This window comes from Periophthalmus magnuspinnatus, chromosome 11, assembly GCF_009829125.3.
Source record: "Periophthalmus magnuspinnatus isolate fPerMag1 chromosome 11, fPerMag1.2.pri, whole genome shotgun sequence".
Taxonomy (NCBI): domain Eukaryota; kingdom Metazoa; phylum Chordata; class Actinopteri; order Gobiiformes; family Gobiidae; genus Periophthalmus; species Periophthalmus magnuspinnatus.
In genome coordinates, this window is record NC_047136.2 from 13,919,397 (window position 1) to 13,934,954 (window position 15,558).

Sequence of the window (15,558 nt, forward strand, 5' to 3'; positions counted from 1 at the left end):
AACTCTCTGGCCTTGCACAGGAGCACTTTAAACCCGATAAACTACTATTTTATGTGTACATTTGAAGAAACTGTTTTAATTGGGTTTTAGTAATTAATTTATTTATGTAATGATTGATTGGTTGTTGTTTATATGAAAGCAGCAGGCAGCAATGAAATTTCCTTTTGAGTTAATAATGCTTCTACCTGCCTGTTATGATTTGGATTTATATTGTGTTTTACGAGCTTGACAAGTTCCTCAAAGCACTAAATTAGGCTCTGTTCTTTCAGTCTTTCAGAAACTTGGCTACCAATATGTGCCAATGACCTCCGCACAATCACTCACTAAGATACCACATTCATACATAAGCAAAGCTGGTGAAATGCCCCCCAAAAAGACAACACTATGGAGCTTAAATCAAAATTAAACCTTATGACCTCAGTAATATAATATACTATAATATCTTATAAACCTCAGTTGTGGTTTATAAGATATTACAAAAAGCGTTATCATGATTTTCAGAGGTTTCTAACTTTAAATAGATTTTTTCCAGGAGGACACTGATCCCCAACTTCACGAGAGCCTGAGCATCGAGAACACACTGTGGGCCAGCACCGTGGTCGCTTCAGGTGGGTACAAGTCTATGTCCAGATTTTTGAGAATTATGGATCTTAAAGGTGCACATTGTAACTTCTGGTGAGTGGTCCATCCCCTTCTTGTCTTTGTGGAAATGTTATTGTTTTGCCTTGAATGTTCCACAGTATGGTGTTAAACTTTTTTTTTGGTGTGAAACTTTTTTTTTTTTTTTTTTATTGCTTCAAATTTAACCTGATGGGCCCTCCTGCTTGTCTCCATGGTGATGGATAACCACATCTCCATAGAAACAAGCAGATGACCATGAGCAAAAATGTTACATTGTGCACCTTTTCAGATTTACTTTAAAACCAACATAAACTGCCTTGAACCAAAGTTTGAAAAATGTTATGGCATGAGGTGAGTTTTATGCAATAACTTCCAATGCATTATTTTAAACTTTCATCATAAAATTAACTATGAATGCTTACCTTTTATTTTACAAAGCTGACACTATAAAGATAATAATAGCATTGTCTTGAAAACTATAGCTCAAAAATCCTTCTCTGTCATACCATCACATTGAATACCTCCTATTTCTCACCCTGACGTAATGCAGCGAGCGGTGGTTGTGACAGTTGAGAGACTGGTTCTGTTCTGGGCCTCGGCCGCACATCGACCCGCGGTCTGACCCATAGCCTGACCTTCAACACAAACAGCTCCTCTCAACAGTTACATCATCTGCTGCTCAGGAATCTGTCAAATCCCCAAACGCTCGGCTCCTCCAGTGGCAGGGAGGGGCTAAAGCAGGCTGCTTATAGTCCTAAGAGAGAAATATTTAGACAAGCTCAAATAAGATTCACTCAATCAAGCAACATTTATTTATCCATGGATTTAATAATGAGGAAAAGCCTTATTAAGATGCTTAACAGGTATCCCCATCAGAATATATTAAGTACGATACAGCTCAAATTGGTAAAAACAAGGGGTTTTATCCAATTTAAACAAACTGTCCCTGTTCAAATTAAGTATAGTAGTATAGTGGTAAGGTAGCTACCTTACCACTATACCATAACAGTATTAGAAATTCAAAAGAAAAAAATAAATAATAAAAAATATGTGGTATTACACTATGGATAATTTATTTAAGAACATTTTCAAGTCATTTTTTACTTGGAAATTTGCGATTGTTCCATTTCTTTTTATTTTATTTTTATTTTGAGGCCAGTAGTTTTGGTTTGCTTTGATTCATTTCAAATTTGTATCAAATCGAGATTTATAAATATGTGAAATACATTGGTATGAATTTTTCAAAATGATAAAATAAAATAGAGTTAAACATGAAATTGATCAATATGAGGAAAATAAAGTGGATTTTTGAGTCAATTTCGCCCTTCTACAAAAATATTTTTCAAGTCAATTTTTTGAGTACCTCTGATTCTGGGGCACTGGTATAATTACTCTGTTACGTGCCCTGCTCCAGCTGTGAGGAAAGATTAGTCTGTGCTGTATTCAAATTGAAACCTTTTGTACACGCTGAGACCACGGCCATTTGTCACACCCTTATTCAGTCTATCATTCATCTCCTGCTTTATTCTCATTAGGGGTCTATGGGCCTTAGGTGGGTACTCCCTGGATAAAAGGCAAAATAAATAAAAAAAAGAACATAAAACAAAAGACTAAAATTGTGGGCAGGTTTTAGGAGCCAAAACTGACATGGACTTAATTCTATATAGAGGCAATTATGAATTGAAGTTAATCAGGGAACCACTAAGCTATTATTTTCTTTTTGCAAATTTTTTACATTTTATATACTTCTATAGTTTATTGATTTGAGAGTTTGTAACTGTTTATTAGCACCTTTTTCCCATTAGGCTCATGTAATATTAATGCTCTGTTAATCCTTTGTAATTGGACAGTGTAATGAATTGGCAAATAAAGATGGCGTTGTATTGATCTGGTTTATAAGCTTCCAGTGCTTCATTTAGGGTCTAAATGTATTAAAATCCTCCATCTTGGGTCCTTGTTGTGTTCCTTTGGTGCAGTTCATCTTACTTGACCAAGATTAGTGTTCGTTTGTTTACGTGGGGGAGGGAGAGGGGCAGGGGGGCAGAGGTGGGGGGCACTTAATGAGCTACATTACTTTTCTTGTCCTGTGGTTGGCAGGCACCGTCATCGGGGTGGTGATCTACACCGGCAAAGAGACCAGGAGCGTTCTCAACACGTCCTATGCCAAAAACAAGGTGAATGCATGAACAGGTTTGGGGAATTCACGGACAAAACACAGACATTACTCAGTTGAGAGTTTTTTAGTTTGTATTTGAATATTTACATTTTAGATATTGCTTTAGATTTAACTTAACTAATAACAGATACTTACTCCTACTGTAAACAGCTAGGGTACTTATCAGAGCTGCATCAGAACTGAAGAAGCTACTTGGATGAGTAGTGAAACGTATTCACTATCAACCTTTGGTCCTGCCACAGAATTCAAGCTTATTTTGCTATTTTACTACACACTTACTAATTGTTAATGTATTGTTTATTTTTAAGAATGATCCTAGGTAGGGTAGGGCTGTAAAGCTGAACAAATGATAAGTTAGTCATAAAGTAAACTAAGGAGCTAATGTCTACTTTTAAATAGGGAAATTGTCATAATGAATCTCTCCCATCATTACCATGTCAATTAAAATATCAGTGAAGTGTCCATATAATTAAGTAGTATAATAAAGGTAAAGGATACACCATGACCCTGGAGACAGTTTGGCATTAATTGAAGGATATGTCAAATGCAGGGGACACATTTAAAGCCTATATTAATTTATTAACTTATTCTTAAGATTAAGACATTTCTCTGTGCAAACGTGTCCAGCTATGGAAGCCCTGAAGGGACATACTGTTGTCTTGTGCCTCTGTTCTTCTTTTCCATGCTGCTCTACTCCAGTCGTGTCCCCCCGAGACCTTATGCAGTACCTGATATAGACAATTGATATTAGCATAAACATGGTGTAATTGGTTTAACACATAATTATAACTAACATCTATGCACACCTGCTTATTTACTGCTGCTCACATTTTTTACAATATGGTTCACTTAGAAAAAGGTCTTCTGGGATTATCTTGATTTTATGAGTTATTGGATCAGTGATAAAAAGTAATTTCAGTATTACATGTATTGTGATAATTTTCTATGCAATATATCATTCTTCAAAATTTGTTAAGTCTACATCTATGTGTGTAACCTTACTCTTGTATTTCTATATTGCGCAGTGGATATTTCCTAAACCATGTGCAACAATGATCTTTAGTGGCAACAGAACACAAACAGCTCAAAAGTAGCATCTGTTCTGTGCTCCCTGTTGTGTCCCTTGCCTCTTATCACTAATCAATCACTTCCACAAGGTGCTTTTTTTAACCTTGACTTTCCAGATAAAGTTAGACCTGTCAATGCAAAAGGTCAGTGCTTGTGGCTAATTAACCAAAAGGGAAATTAGCTAACCAAGGATTTAAATGACATTTTCAGGCAAAAGTTAATCCCACATTGAGTTTTTGTCCCCAGATCGAGGAGATTAATGAATATTTGTAAGCTTTTGTCTGAAAGATTTGGACTGATAAACCTAGGTCAACTGATAAAAGAAGACATCAAAAACATCTTAACTGCTCAACTTTTTTACAATCTACAGAAGGGATGTCACGATAGAAAATTTTAGAGTTACGATTATTGTTAGAAGACGTATCAGTTTTTATTAGGAAGGAACAAACAGCGAAAAACATATTTTTTTCCTTCACATAGAGCACCATCATCTACGTAGCTTTATAAAATCAATTTTTCTGTATGATTAAATTAAGTTAACGTAGCATAAACCACCATATTAAAAAATCATTTTAAATTTAAGTGTACTTTTCTGGGTGTAAACTTTGCCTTTAAAATCCTCAGTTACTGTTTTAGTTCATATGATTATATTGTGACTTGAATAATTGCAATTATTGATAAAATGAACAATCTTGACTTTGATAATCTAATTGTCTGCAGGGAATTTACAAGCCAAGTACTGCATATCCTTTGAAAATGTTGTCCCTGCAGTAACAGTGCTTATATAATAATTTGTTTCATTATTCATTTCTTTTGCCTTTATAACTGACAGGATGGGAGATGTGTCTTGCCCAAAGACACAAAGGTTGAGTTGCAAGATTAAACATAATTTAATCGATCAATCAATTTGAATGGACATATAAGCAGATTGCAAAGGCTCCATCTTTACCTCATAAGTACCTCGATGTTTTTTTTTTTTCCAGAAAACTAAATATATTCTACATAAAAGCTCCTAACTCTGTTGTTGTACAAACATGTTCTGAAATGTGAGCCAGTCCAGTTGTCTTTCTGGACAAGTTTAAAATGTGAACTTTCTGGATGAGTTTAAATCTTATTAAAACATAAATTGCAAATCTATTCACAGTGTTCGTCAGAAAAATTGCAATTAGATGATTTTCTTAAATTTTGTCGCTTTTCCAAGTCCAGCATGTTAAATCTTTTGTAATATTTTTAACATACTTATTGCCAAGATCTCTCAGTTCCTATTAGTGTCTTAACATGAGCTTGTTTTTGACACCTGGGTCTTTTATTAAAGAGCTGATGCAGTCGGGCATTTCTGTTTTGTGTAGACTCGACAGCTGAGAGGAATTCAATATTTCAAGGAGATGATGTCTGAAGTGCCAATACGGGACTGGGGAAAGTCGATACAATGTGGTCCACTGCGACTGCTGCGTTTTGGGCTCTTATAATCTGTTGTGACACTGTCCTGGACAAAGACAGGGGCTGATCAATGCCCCTGGACCGACTTAGACCCACTCTTTGTTTGAGAAGGAGAGACAGACCCCATCACACAGAAGAGACAATGTAATCTGACAAAAGGCTATCCTCAATACAGACTGGTTAATTTGAACATGGCCACAATTCAATACTTTCCTGCCCAGCTTTAAGTCATAAGAGAAGTAGTTTACCGAGACCTTAAAAATGTATCTGGAATGTAAATACCAATTTATATCAACACCTAAATATGTGAGATCGTTTTTGTAGCGTTTGTCACTTTTTAGTTTTTAGTTGAGAAGTTATTGTATGCATACCCCAACAAACCACAGTAATTGCTCAGCTTTATCCAACAAGAAGAGAAATTTACAAAGTACAATTTTATATTTTTGGTGCCCCTTTTTAACAGCACCTTCTATAGCCTTAATAAAGGTTTAATTCATAATGAACAAATGATTTATTGATATATATTTTATTTGTATTTATTGTTACTACTTAAATAAGAGGTTAGAGTTAGGGATTCATTTAGTAATTACTAAGCCTGAATCTTTCTTAATAAACTATTTGTTCATTATGGAGCCTTTGTTCATGTTTCACTAAGGCGACTATTAGAAGTGTAGTTGCTATAAACTGCTTCCCCCTTTTGTCTACTCAGTATCACAGTATGTATGATTTTTTTTTTGTATACGATTTTTTTTTTGTCCCTATTATATACAGCGATTACCCCTGAACTACAAGAATCTAGCTGGTGTCCATGACCATAAGTTATGTATGCATTTTACCACAGGGCATAAAGAAAGGGACAATTCTCTCCAGTGGCTTCTATGTTTTTGTTTGGACAATAGTGAGAGTTGGATCAATCCAAGAGGACAGACACAAGCGCTTTCTTTGTTTAAAACACTTTGACAGACCACAATGTTACTTGACAAAAGACTATTACTGAGTTTATTTGAACAAATCCACAATCCAATACTGGCCTGTCTGCTTTTAAACAGTCTCAGGCAGTGGAGTTGTTTACCGCTTGTAAATCAATTTCACTTAATTTTCTGGACCTGACATGAACCAAACTGCACTACTTACAAACCACTGAATATTCATGATCTCTAAGCCTTTATCAGATTTCACACATATGCAAAAATACAAGCCACACACAGGCAGACCCAATCTTTCCTTTCACTTTTAATAGCCCTGCGATGAATGGGCTAAAATATGCACTTTTATTCATTGATCACATCTTTAGCTTGTGGTAATTGAGTCCTTTTCCCATTGTCTGAATGAATAATGACTTCATCCGATCCCTGGCAAAAGCTTGGAAAGTTTAGACTGGCCATTGTCCGCAGCAAGGGGGATGCACTGTGCTCTCTCCCCTCCTCTCTCTGTCCCGTCTTAATTTTTCTTCATTTTAATCCACCCCAAACCCCCTATTTTTCTCAATAGCTCAACCATGAACCATGTTAAGGAGGCACCGGCTTGGAACAACGTCCCCGCCCCAACTCTCAATCTCTGGTACACTGTTCGAATTAAGATGTACAAAGTTGTTTTAGGAATAATACATAGAAAAATACTATAAAGATGAACCAAAGAAAATTGAACTCAATTTGAATGCACGCAGATTTGTGAATTTTAAGTAGATAATCGCACAATGGTATTTGCGTCATAAAACTCATGTTGAAGTTTAAGCCTGTACCAAATAATATGAAAGGGCTGCACATGGACATCAGTCAGAACTAAAGAAGGTCCAAACCCAGTCTAAACAAGAACTTGCAAAAAGTAATAATAAATCCTAATTTCACAGCTTCCAGAGGCCAGAGACGTTTGCTATCACACCACTGCTGACAACTAGCATGCTAATAGAACCACCGTTACTTCCTGGTTTGCGGACGATAAAAATGTGTTGAGTAGACCGCACAAATCTGTCTCAATGTCACCCTAAGAGTTGTTTTTACAATAATATACCTGTAGGGGGCAAGACAACCTTTACTTTATTGTAAAGAAATAAAAAGTTACTCAGTCCATGTACCACTGTTTGGGAACCCTCGCACTAGAGGAATGCTTGATCTTTCTGCACACAGCCAGTCCCTCCTCCCTCCCCATTTTCTCTTCCTCCTTGTTCTTTTATTTGCCCGGGTACCGATGTTATGTTGTGCTGTTTTTGTAAGCGTGGTGCGTCTCTTGAAAGGGGCTCTTTGTCGCTCCAGAAAAGGGGAAGGCTGTTGCTTTATTTGACGTCTTTTTCCCACATGCTCCATTGGCTGCAACAGACACTCGAAAAATAAAGGACAACCCTGACCCATTTCTTTGTCCAATTCAAACTCAAGAAGCATCTCAATATGGGAACTCTCTATTTATTCTTCTGCCCCTTCTGACCCCCCTGTGCATTCAAGGAGGAAGTAAAGCTGTTTGTCTGTTTTTGGGTTGGGTTTGGTAAATACATTTCTACAATTCATGGTTTTTGAATAGAAAAATTAAATCACATCTTTTCCTAGTGAGTTATGGTGAAGAAGCAAAGAAAATTGAAGTCACTATAATTTTACTGTTCAAACATTTTTGAAAAAGTTTGTTGTTGCTGAAGTAGCTAAAATATTTCCCCAATTAATACTTGTACTTCATGGCTTCTGTGCTAAGCAATCCCATTATAAAAAAAACCCCAAATGACTGCCAACATATTCACATATTTTCAAGTTTTAGAAAAGGAAGAACAGGCATTATTTAAAAACTTGGGCCTTTTAAAAATGTATATGAACTGAGAAGTAAATCAGACAGCATTTTAAAGAACTTAATAATGCTATATTTGACCAGTTTCATTTCTTGTGTCAGGTGGGCCTTCTGGACTTGGAGTTGAACCGTCTGACCAAAGCGCTGTTCCTGGCTCAGGTGGTGCTGTCTGTGGTGATGGTGGCCCTGCAGGGCTTCAGTGGGCCCTGGTTCAGAAACCTTTTCAGATTTGTTGTGCTCTTCTCATACATCATTCCCATCAGGTCAGTATTACACATTTCAGTATACATGCTAACATATGGAGTACTTTTTAGATTTGATCTACTGATAAAGTCTGGTCTGTACATATTTTTTGTTGCCCAAGTTGTATAATCCATATTCAGTGAAAATGCAGATGTCCAGCTTTCATTTAAGTATATTTACAACTAGAGTTAAATAATTCGGTATCCATCAACAAATAAAACCAGAAACTTTAGTCAAAATATTTCAAATAGCTCAAAATGGATAAAACAAAAATGTTCCTCCTAAAATAACATCTATGAAGTAAAATATTACATTTTTATATATACACTGCCTGGCCCAAAAAAATGTCGCCACCAAAAAAAAGTCTTTCAGATTATAGCACGCATTCTCTGTGGCATTGTTTCGATAAGCTTCTGCAATGTCACAAGATTTATTTCCATCCAGTGTTGCATTAATTTTTCACCAAGATCTTGCATTGACGATTGTCAATGTGGTTAAGGTCTGGACTCTGTGGTGGCCAATCCATGTGTGAAAATGATGTCTCATGCTCCCTGAACCACGCTTTCACAATATGAGCCCGATGAATCCTGTCATTGTCATCTTGGAATATGCCCGTGCCATCAGGGAAGAAAAAATCCATTGATGGAATAACCTGGTCATTCAGTATATTCAGGTGTCGGCTGACCTCATTCTTTGAGCACAGACTGTTGCTGAACTTAGATCTGACCAACTGGAGGAGGCTCGTACCTATTTGCTTAGTTAAATCCTGGTTATTTTGGCCAATGACAATGACTGCCTGCATTTATCTTTCAAATCTTTTTTTCCAACTTTAAATATCTAAAATGGGTTTGTTTATTTGTTTTCTCAGTTTGCGGGTAAACCTCGACATGGGGAAGGCTGCGTATGGCTGGATGATTATGAAGGATGAGAACATTCCCGGGACTGTGGTGAGGACCAGCACCATTCCAGAGGAGCTTGGGCGACTGGTCTACCTCCTTACGGACAAGACGGGTACAATCAAAGGATATTATAGAAAATAACTACCGTATTTTCCGCACTATAAGGCGCATCGGAATATAAGGCGCACCTTCAATGAATGGCCTATTTTAAAACAAATTTCATATATAGGGCGCACCGCATTATAAGGCGCATAGAATATAAACTACTGTAGTAGCTGGGGTTGTGTTACGCATCCACGAGATGGAGCTGCGCTGAAGGGAATGTCAACAAAACAGATAAGTCAGTCAAACTCACAAAACAAGTTAATGCATTCACAATATAGTAACTCTCGAAATAGTGCAACGTAATAACAATAACTCAACGTTGTTCAAACGTTAATGTCCATATTCACAATATCTCCCAGCCTTGTTTAGTTGTAAACACGTGAAAGAAACACGTAAAGCCTCACTTTTTCAGTTCATTCCTCATTCACGAATCCGTCGAGTTCTTCCTCTTCAGTGTCTGAGTTGAACAGTTGGTCGAGCTCATTCAAAGTGCCCGATTCCGTCTCGGACCACAGTTGAGACTGATATATCAGCCCAGGTATCCGCAATCCATTGGCAGATTGTGGCGTATGTCGCCCGGCGCTGTCTCCCCGTTATCCCTATAGCGTCGGATCCTATCGTCGCCGATAGAGCGCGGTTGCGGACTTTCCAGCAGCGTAACTCCGCGCCCAGTCGTGCTCTCATGTAAATTCAAACGGCGTCTCAAAGCGGAGACACGGGGCTATCTAAATATTTTACCATCATTACGGTAATCTGCCTCTGTTGTCCTGAAGGTGACGAATGAGAGCGCGGTGCTGCTGGGATTTTCCCAGTCATTTATTCGACGCGTAAAAGAAAAAATACGGATGGATGTGTAAAATAGAAGTAGTTGTGTGGAAAAAATGCAGCAAATGCTGATACTTCATTTAACATGATTTTTATGGCTAAAAAATAATAAAAGTCTAGGTCTAGGTGAGCTATACTGGCCCAGAGTGTGCTCAGTCCTTAAAGGGTTATTACCGCTATTACTTCAGCGACGCCTCCTGACTACGGGTGTCATAATTGACCAATATTGATCCATATATAAGGCGCATCGGATTATAAGGCGCACTGTGGGTTTTTGAGAAAATTAAAGGCTTTTAGGTGCGCCTTATAGTGCGGAAAATACGGTATACCAGGGGTACAAAACATTAGCTTTCAGGTGAAATCAATATGACAGATAGATGCACCTTTTTTATTTTAGAATTTGAATAGATTACGAAACCATAAAATGTAAATTGGTGTATTGTAGACCCAATTTTGTGGATCAGCAAAGGAAATTATTTGGATACAGTAGCTGCATAAATATGATATGAATAGCTAATCTTAAATTGTTAAAAGCAAATCAAATATTCATAAAAAGTCTGTACACCCTGTAAAAAATTTAAATAAATTGAGACATTTTAAATAATTCTGCTCCAACCCCATTCATGTCTACCTATTCACCTGTAATGACCTGCTTGTGTCTTTGCTAATGCAGCACACAGTGATGTTAGTGATGTGCTGCTGAGGTGATACTAACACTGCCCTCTGTCTCTGCTGATCCTGGCCTGTATAGATTAGCTGTGAGCTCCATTAATCTGAGTAGAGAGGCAAAGCACGCACAAACCCCAACAAACAATCAATGCATTAGATTCAGTTATCCACGTTTCTCTAATTTTTGGAAGTTAGACCCTTATCGGCCCCCTGTGTCCTATCAGCACACACGCATTAAATAAAATTATAAACCTGTTGTGGGACCTCAGTGCGAGTGAGAGAACATGCAGTCCATTTTGACAATTTGGTTACATCAAGTGTTATCTCAATACATTTCAAACTCTATTTTGTTACAAGTGACAAGGCTTGATACTTACAATTGATAATACACAAATTTATGGCAATATAATGTACTTTTTAATCACAAAACTATCACAAAAACTAGTATATGTTAGGTTTGGACACTTTTTCCCTTGTTTTTTAATTGCCTTTTTGTAGTATTTTTTCCCAGTTTGAGTTCATAGTTAGGCCTATTTTTTTCTTTTTGTTATTTATAGTTAGTCATTAGTAGATTTAGAATTTTTGCATATTTTTGTATGTATTTAGTAAAGTATTATTTTCATAGGAGGTTTTCAATATTATCATGTAGTCATGTGAATATAGATCTAGACCATTCTTAAACTATCCAAGAAATATCCTTACCTGGCCTGCCAGAACCACTTCACATAACTTTACAAAGATGTAAGGGCCTGAAACTGTAACCATTAAAACAAAACATGGTGGAATGTTATATATTTTGTTCTGAATGTTATAAGAATTTTCGAGACTCGTGAGCCAAATTTGCAGCTGTGTTTGGACCGTCCCATGTTAGGACGGAGGTTTTTCACTCTATGGTCCGAGTCCAGACCCTTCTGATATCGAAGAGATTGTAGAAGTCTCTGTCTGGTCGGGCAAAAAAAGTCCTATTCATGCAATATTTTCATTATTAATACCTCTTCTATTTTTGGGGGTATTAATAAGTAATGACGCTGATGGGAATAAGTGAGATGACAGCAGTGATGTACCAATAGTGATGTTGTTTCTCTTGAATATTTGACCACAGTGCTCAAAATTGTCATTATAAAACTTTGTTTCGATTTTCAGGAACACTGACACAGAATGAAATGATCTTTAAGAGGCTTCACTTGGGAACAGTGTCCTACGGCACCGACACAATGGACGAGATCCAGAGCCACATCATACAGTCTTATGCACTGGTGAGCTAATTAAAATATGATATATACTTATGATATATACTATGACCATAACAAAACAAAATGTTTTTTATCACTTTATCAGTAATGTCTTCTATATTTTTAGTGTTGTTTTGATATTAAAATTTCAGACTCAGTTTTTACATTATGCGAAAATGCTCGATATCAATTTCAATACCACTATTATATTTAATCTTTACTTGAACTAGTGTCCAAATTAGATACTAATTGATACTTAAAATCCTCGTTGAAATGTATCTTTCAACTCAACTATTATCTGTTTTTTTATTGACTTTTTTTTAAACAACCCTAATTTGAACAGAACCATTACATTGCGTTGTGTCCTTGGGCAAGACACGTCACCCATCTCATCCTATACAAATGTATAGTAGTCTACAGTTTCACTGAATTATTCAATGTAAAAGTGCATTTGAGTGTCTAAAAATTCTTTATCCATTTTTGCTTTATTAATTTTTAAAGCTTGGTGAATAAGACACTTTGATTTAAATGTGTATAGTATATTTGACAGTACACATTTCTGTTTCTGTTATGGGAGTCTGTGGAGGGTTGAAGAATAATGAAAGCAGTTTGTTGTATTGACATAACATGACATCCTCCAGTAAAAGAGGCATGTTGTTATTCATCAGCATGTCCTCCCTGAGCGTACTGTAAGTGTGGGCCTCTCCGGGTGGTTAGGGGGGCCATGACTAAATGATATTGTTGAGTCTCTGCTCCAAACAGCTGCTGCTCTCACAAACCATCTGTGCTGGGCCTTTTACACCACAGTCACAGTGGAGCAGAGCAGGGAGTACAACTGATAGTATTTACTGTGACAGAGTTTATGAGTCAGGTGTCATGGGTAAATGGAAATATTTTTAATGTGTGTTGGCAATTTAAAGGTGCACTATGTAACTTTTCAGTTGTAGGGTCTGCCATCCGCTTGTCTCTGTGGAGAAGTTATTACTTTGCCTGGTTTATTCAACAGTATGGCATTAAACTTGTCTAGATCCCTGGAGACACCAGGCCAAATGCAGGTCAGATCTGTGGCAAGGCAACCATGCTCACAGTAAGAATGCAAGTAGTAGATGTAATTGAATAAATTTAATGCCTTACTGTGGAACTTTCCAGGCAAAGCAATAAGATCTCCATGTAAAAGAGCATTTTTTTTTACAAAATCCATAAACCTCCGCTTTGGTCTCCAGTTTAACCCATGCTCAAAACAGCAACACACAAAATTTTTCAATTAAACTGTATACAAACTAAATATTGCTCTATATATCTTTAGTGCAGTCACCAGGAACAGGATATGCATCTATTTGAGATCCAGCCACCACTTAAATGTGTGAAACCATTGTAGATCTTGATGAAGGTTGTCATGTTTTGTCCTTTTTCCTCTATCATAACACAGTCCCTTGGGCCACAGCTGCTGGTGGGCTGTCAGCCCTACTGTTAAATAGATGGGCGACATTAATAGGCCCTTAAAGCAGATATGACAGGATAAATATGGTGATACACTCTACCCACTGAAAAGCTGTCAAAGTGAATTATCCACCAGGCCGAGGTTAAAGACACTGTCACATCATGTACAGACACAAGGGAGAGGACATCACTGGACAGGGGCGAGGTCAGGGACTGGCTGTAAGAAAATAGCAGTGATAAGTGAGAGGAGGAGTCTAACTGGCTTTAAAATTAGCATATGGATGTTGTGGTGCTCTCCAAACTTAGAGGTGAGTCTATAACATTTATTTGCGTGACATATCTCTCTTCACACTGCATGCCTATGGCACGCTATTGTAGGTTCCTGGCTTGTCAAGGCCTGTCACAGAGCTACTATTCATTCACTGCATACTCCGAAGCCACAGCTGCCCTGTGGTAGATTGTCAGAAGTTGCCAGTCTGCACCATCAGATCCTTGGACAACCACACTCACACACACACACACACACACACACACACCCCCACACACCCACACACACACACACACACACACAACAGTTTCATACAAGACAAGGTGGGTGAAGTGTCTTACCCAAGGACAAGATAAAGAAACTCCAAGCTGGAATTGACCTTTGGTGTTTGGGTGCTCTTTGGGTGCTCTATCTACTGATCCATTGCCCCCCCAAAAACATTTCAGTACTAAATTTGAATTGAGTATTTGTTTTTGATAAGATTGTTACAATTATTATAATATTATACATTTTAATTCCTTCCAGGTGCCACCCCAGCCCTCCAATGGCAGCACCAGTGGAGCCACTCCGTCCAGGAAGCCCCAGTCGTCGGGTCCAAAGGTGCGTAAGTCTGTGAGCAGCCGGATCCACGAGGCAGTGAAGGCGATCGCTCTGTGCCATAACGTAACACCAGTGTATGAAAGCCATGGCAACGGAGAGCCCGAGACCACCGAAGCCGACCAGGACTTCAGCGATGACAATCGCACCTACCAGGCCTCCAGCCCAGACGAGGTGAGGCTGTTGGTCTGCTTGCTATTTCATTGTTTGATTTTATGACTTTCTATTGGTTCAATTAATACCGCGATTTTGTCAAACACTGTGAGGGAACTGCTATTGTGATTTTGACCTTTATGAAAAATGTTTAAAATTAATTAAACCAGAGGGTAGTGTACAGTTGCAGTCCTCCTAAATAAACAGCATTTTTCTGGGGTAGTTATGATTCTCATCTGAAAACGTGCATACATGAACATAATGGGACAACACATCTTTAAAAAATGTTGTTCATTGTAAACTGCTATTTTGATCTAAAACCCCTTAAGAATTGAAACGGGTCCATTGTCTTCTTGTTCAAAACTGCTGAAATGAGAAGCTTTTCATAGGAACATTTCACTGTAGCAAGAAGCGGAGACATTTTTTAACCCTACATGTAAGACCTGTGCCTTACCGTAGCTAATGATGAGGAGAAAAAAGTTGATGTGTCTCCTTTAATTTATGGTTCACAACCAATAAAATGCATAGATGATACGATACAGACTTCTTTTGTTCCCTTCACTATACACTGTGCGGTGTACAGTTTTTCCCTCCTGAAGTAGAGGAATCAAAAATCAGGAACATCGCTAAATAAATTATACATGCTTCTTTCCACATTTTACAATATATCCGGGTTCTATTTCTATTCACACGTTTATCACAATTTTTCAACACTGCATCTGAATAATAACAATTTTTCCTCCACCTCTGAGTAGCAGGGGTGACTTTACACATAAATCTAGTCTCTTTCTTCACCTGTCTGCACTGTCCCTCCCACTTTGATGTTTATATTTATTTATACCTTTGTCCACTTCACTCTTTTGTCCAGCGCCGCACGGATTGATCAATATTTAATTTTCTCAGAGACGATGCACGCTGTGGGTCTATAGTATTCTTTGTCTCTCATCTTGTCACCTCCGTTTCATCGACTGCACTTTGTCTCATCTTTGTTGTTGATGTTGAGCTTGTTTTAGTTTGTTTAGCTCCTTGTTGTAATTCTCTAATGTAATAAGT

General features: G+C 37.6%; 1 protein-coding gene across 3 annotated transcripts in view; it reads left to right on the forward strand.

Moving 5' to 3' along the window:
- atp9b (ATPase phospholipid transporting 9B) overlaps positions 1-15,558 on the forward strand; it is a 45,521-nt gene that overhangs the window by 15,531 nt on the left and 14,432 nt on the right. For all 3 annotated transcript variants that reach the window (XM_033975022.2, XM_033975023.2, XM_055225275.1), the window contains exons 10-15: positions 533-608; positions 2,719-2,795; positions 8,177-8,337; positions 9,186-9,328; positions 11,959-12,071; positions 14,281-14,526. In XM_033975022.2, the coding sequence (XP_033830913.1) occupies positions 533-608; positions 2,719-2,795; positions 8,177-8,337; positions 9,186-9,328; positions 11,959-12,071; positions 14,281-14,526 (816 nt within the window). The remainder of the gene's footprint in view (positions 1-532; positions 609-2,718; positions 2,796-8,176; positions 8,338-9,185; positions 9,329-11,958; positions 12,072-14,280; positions 14,527-15,558) is intronic.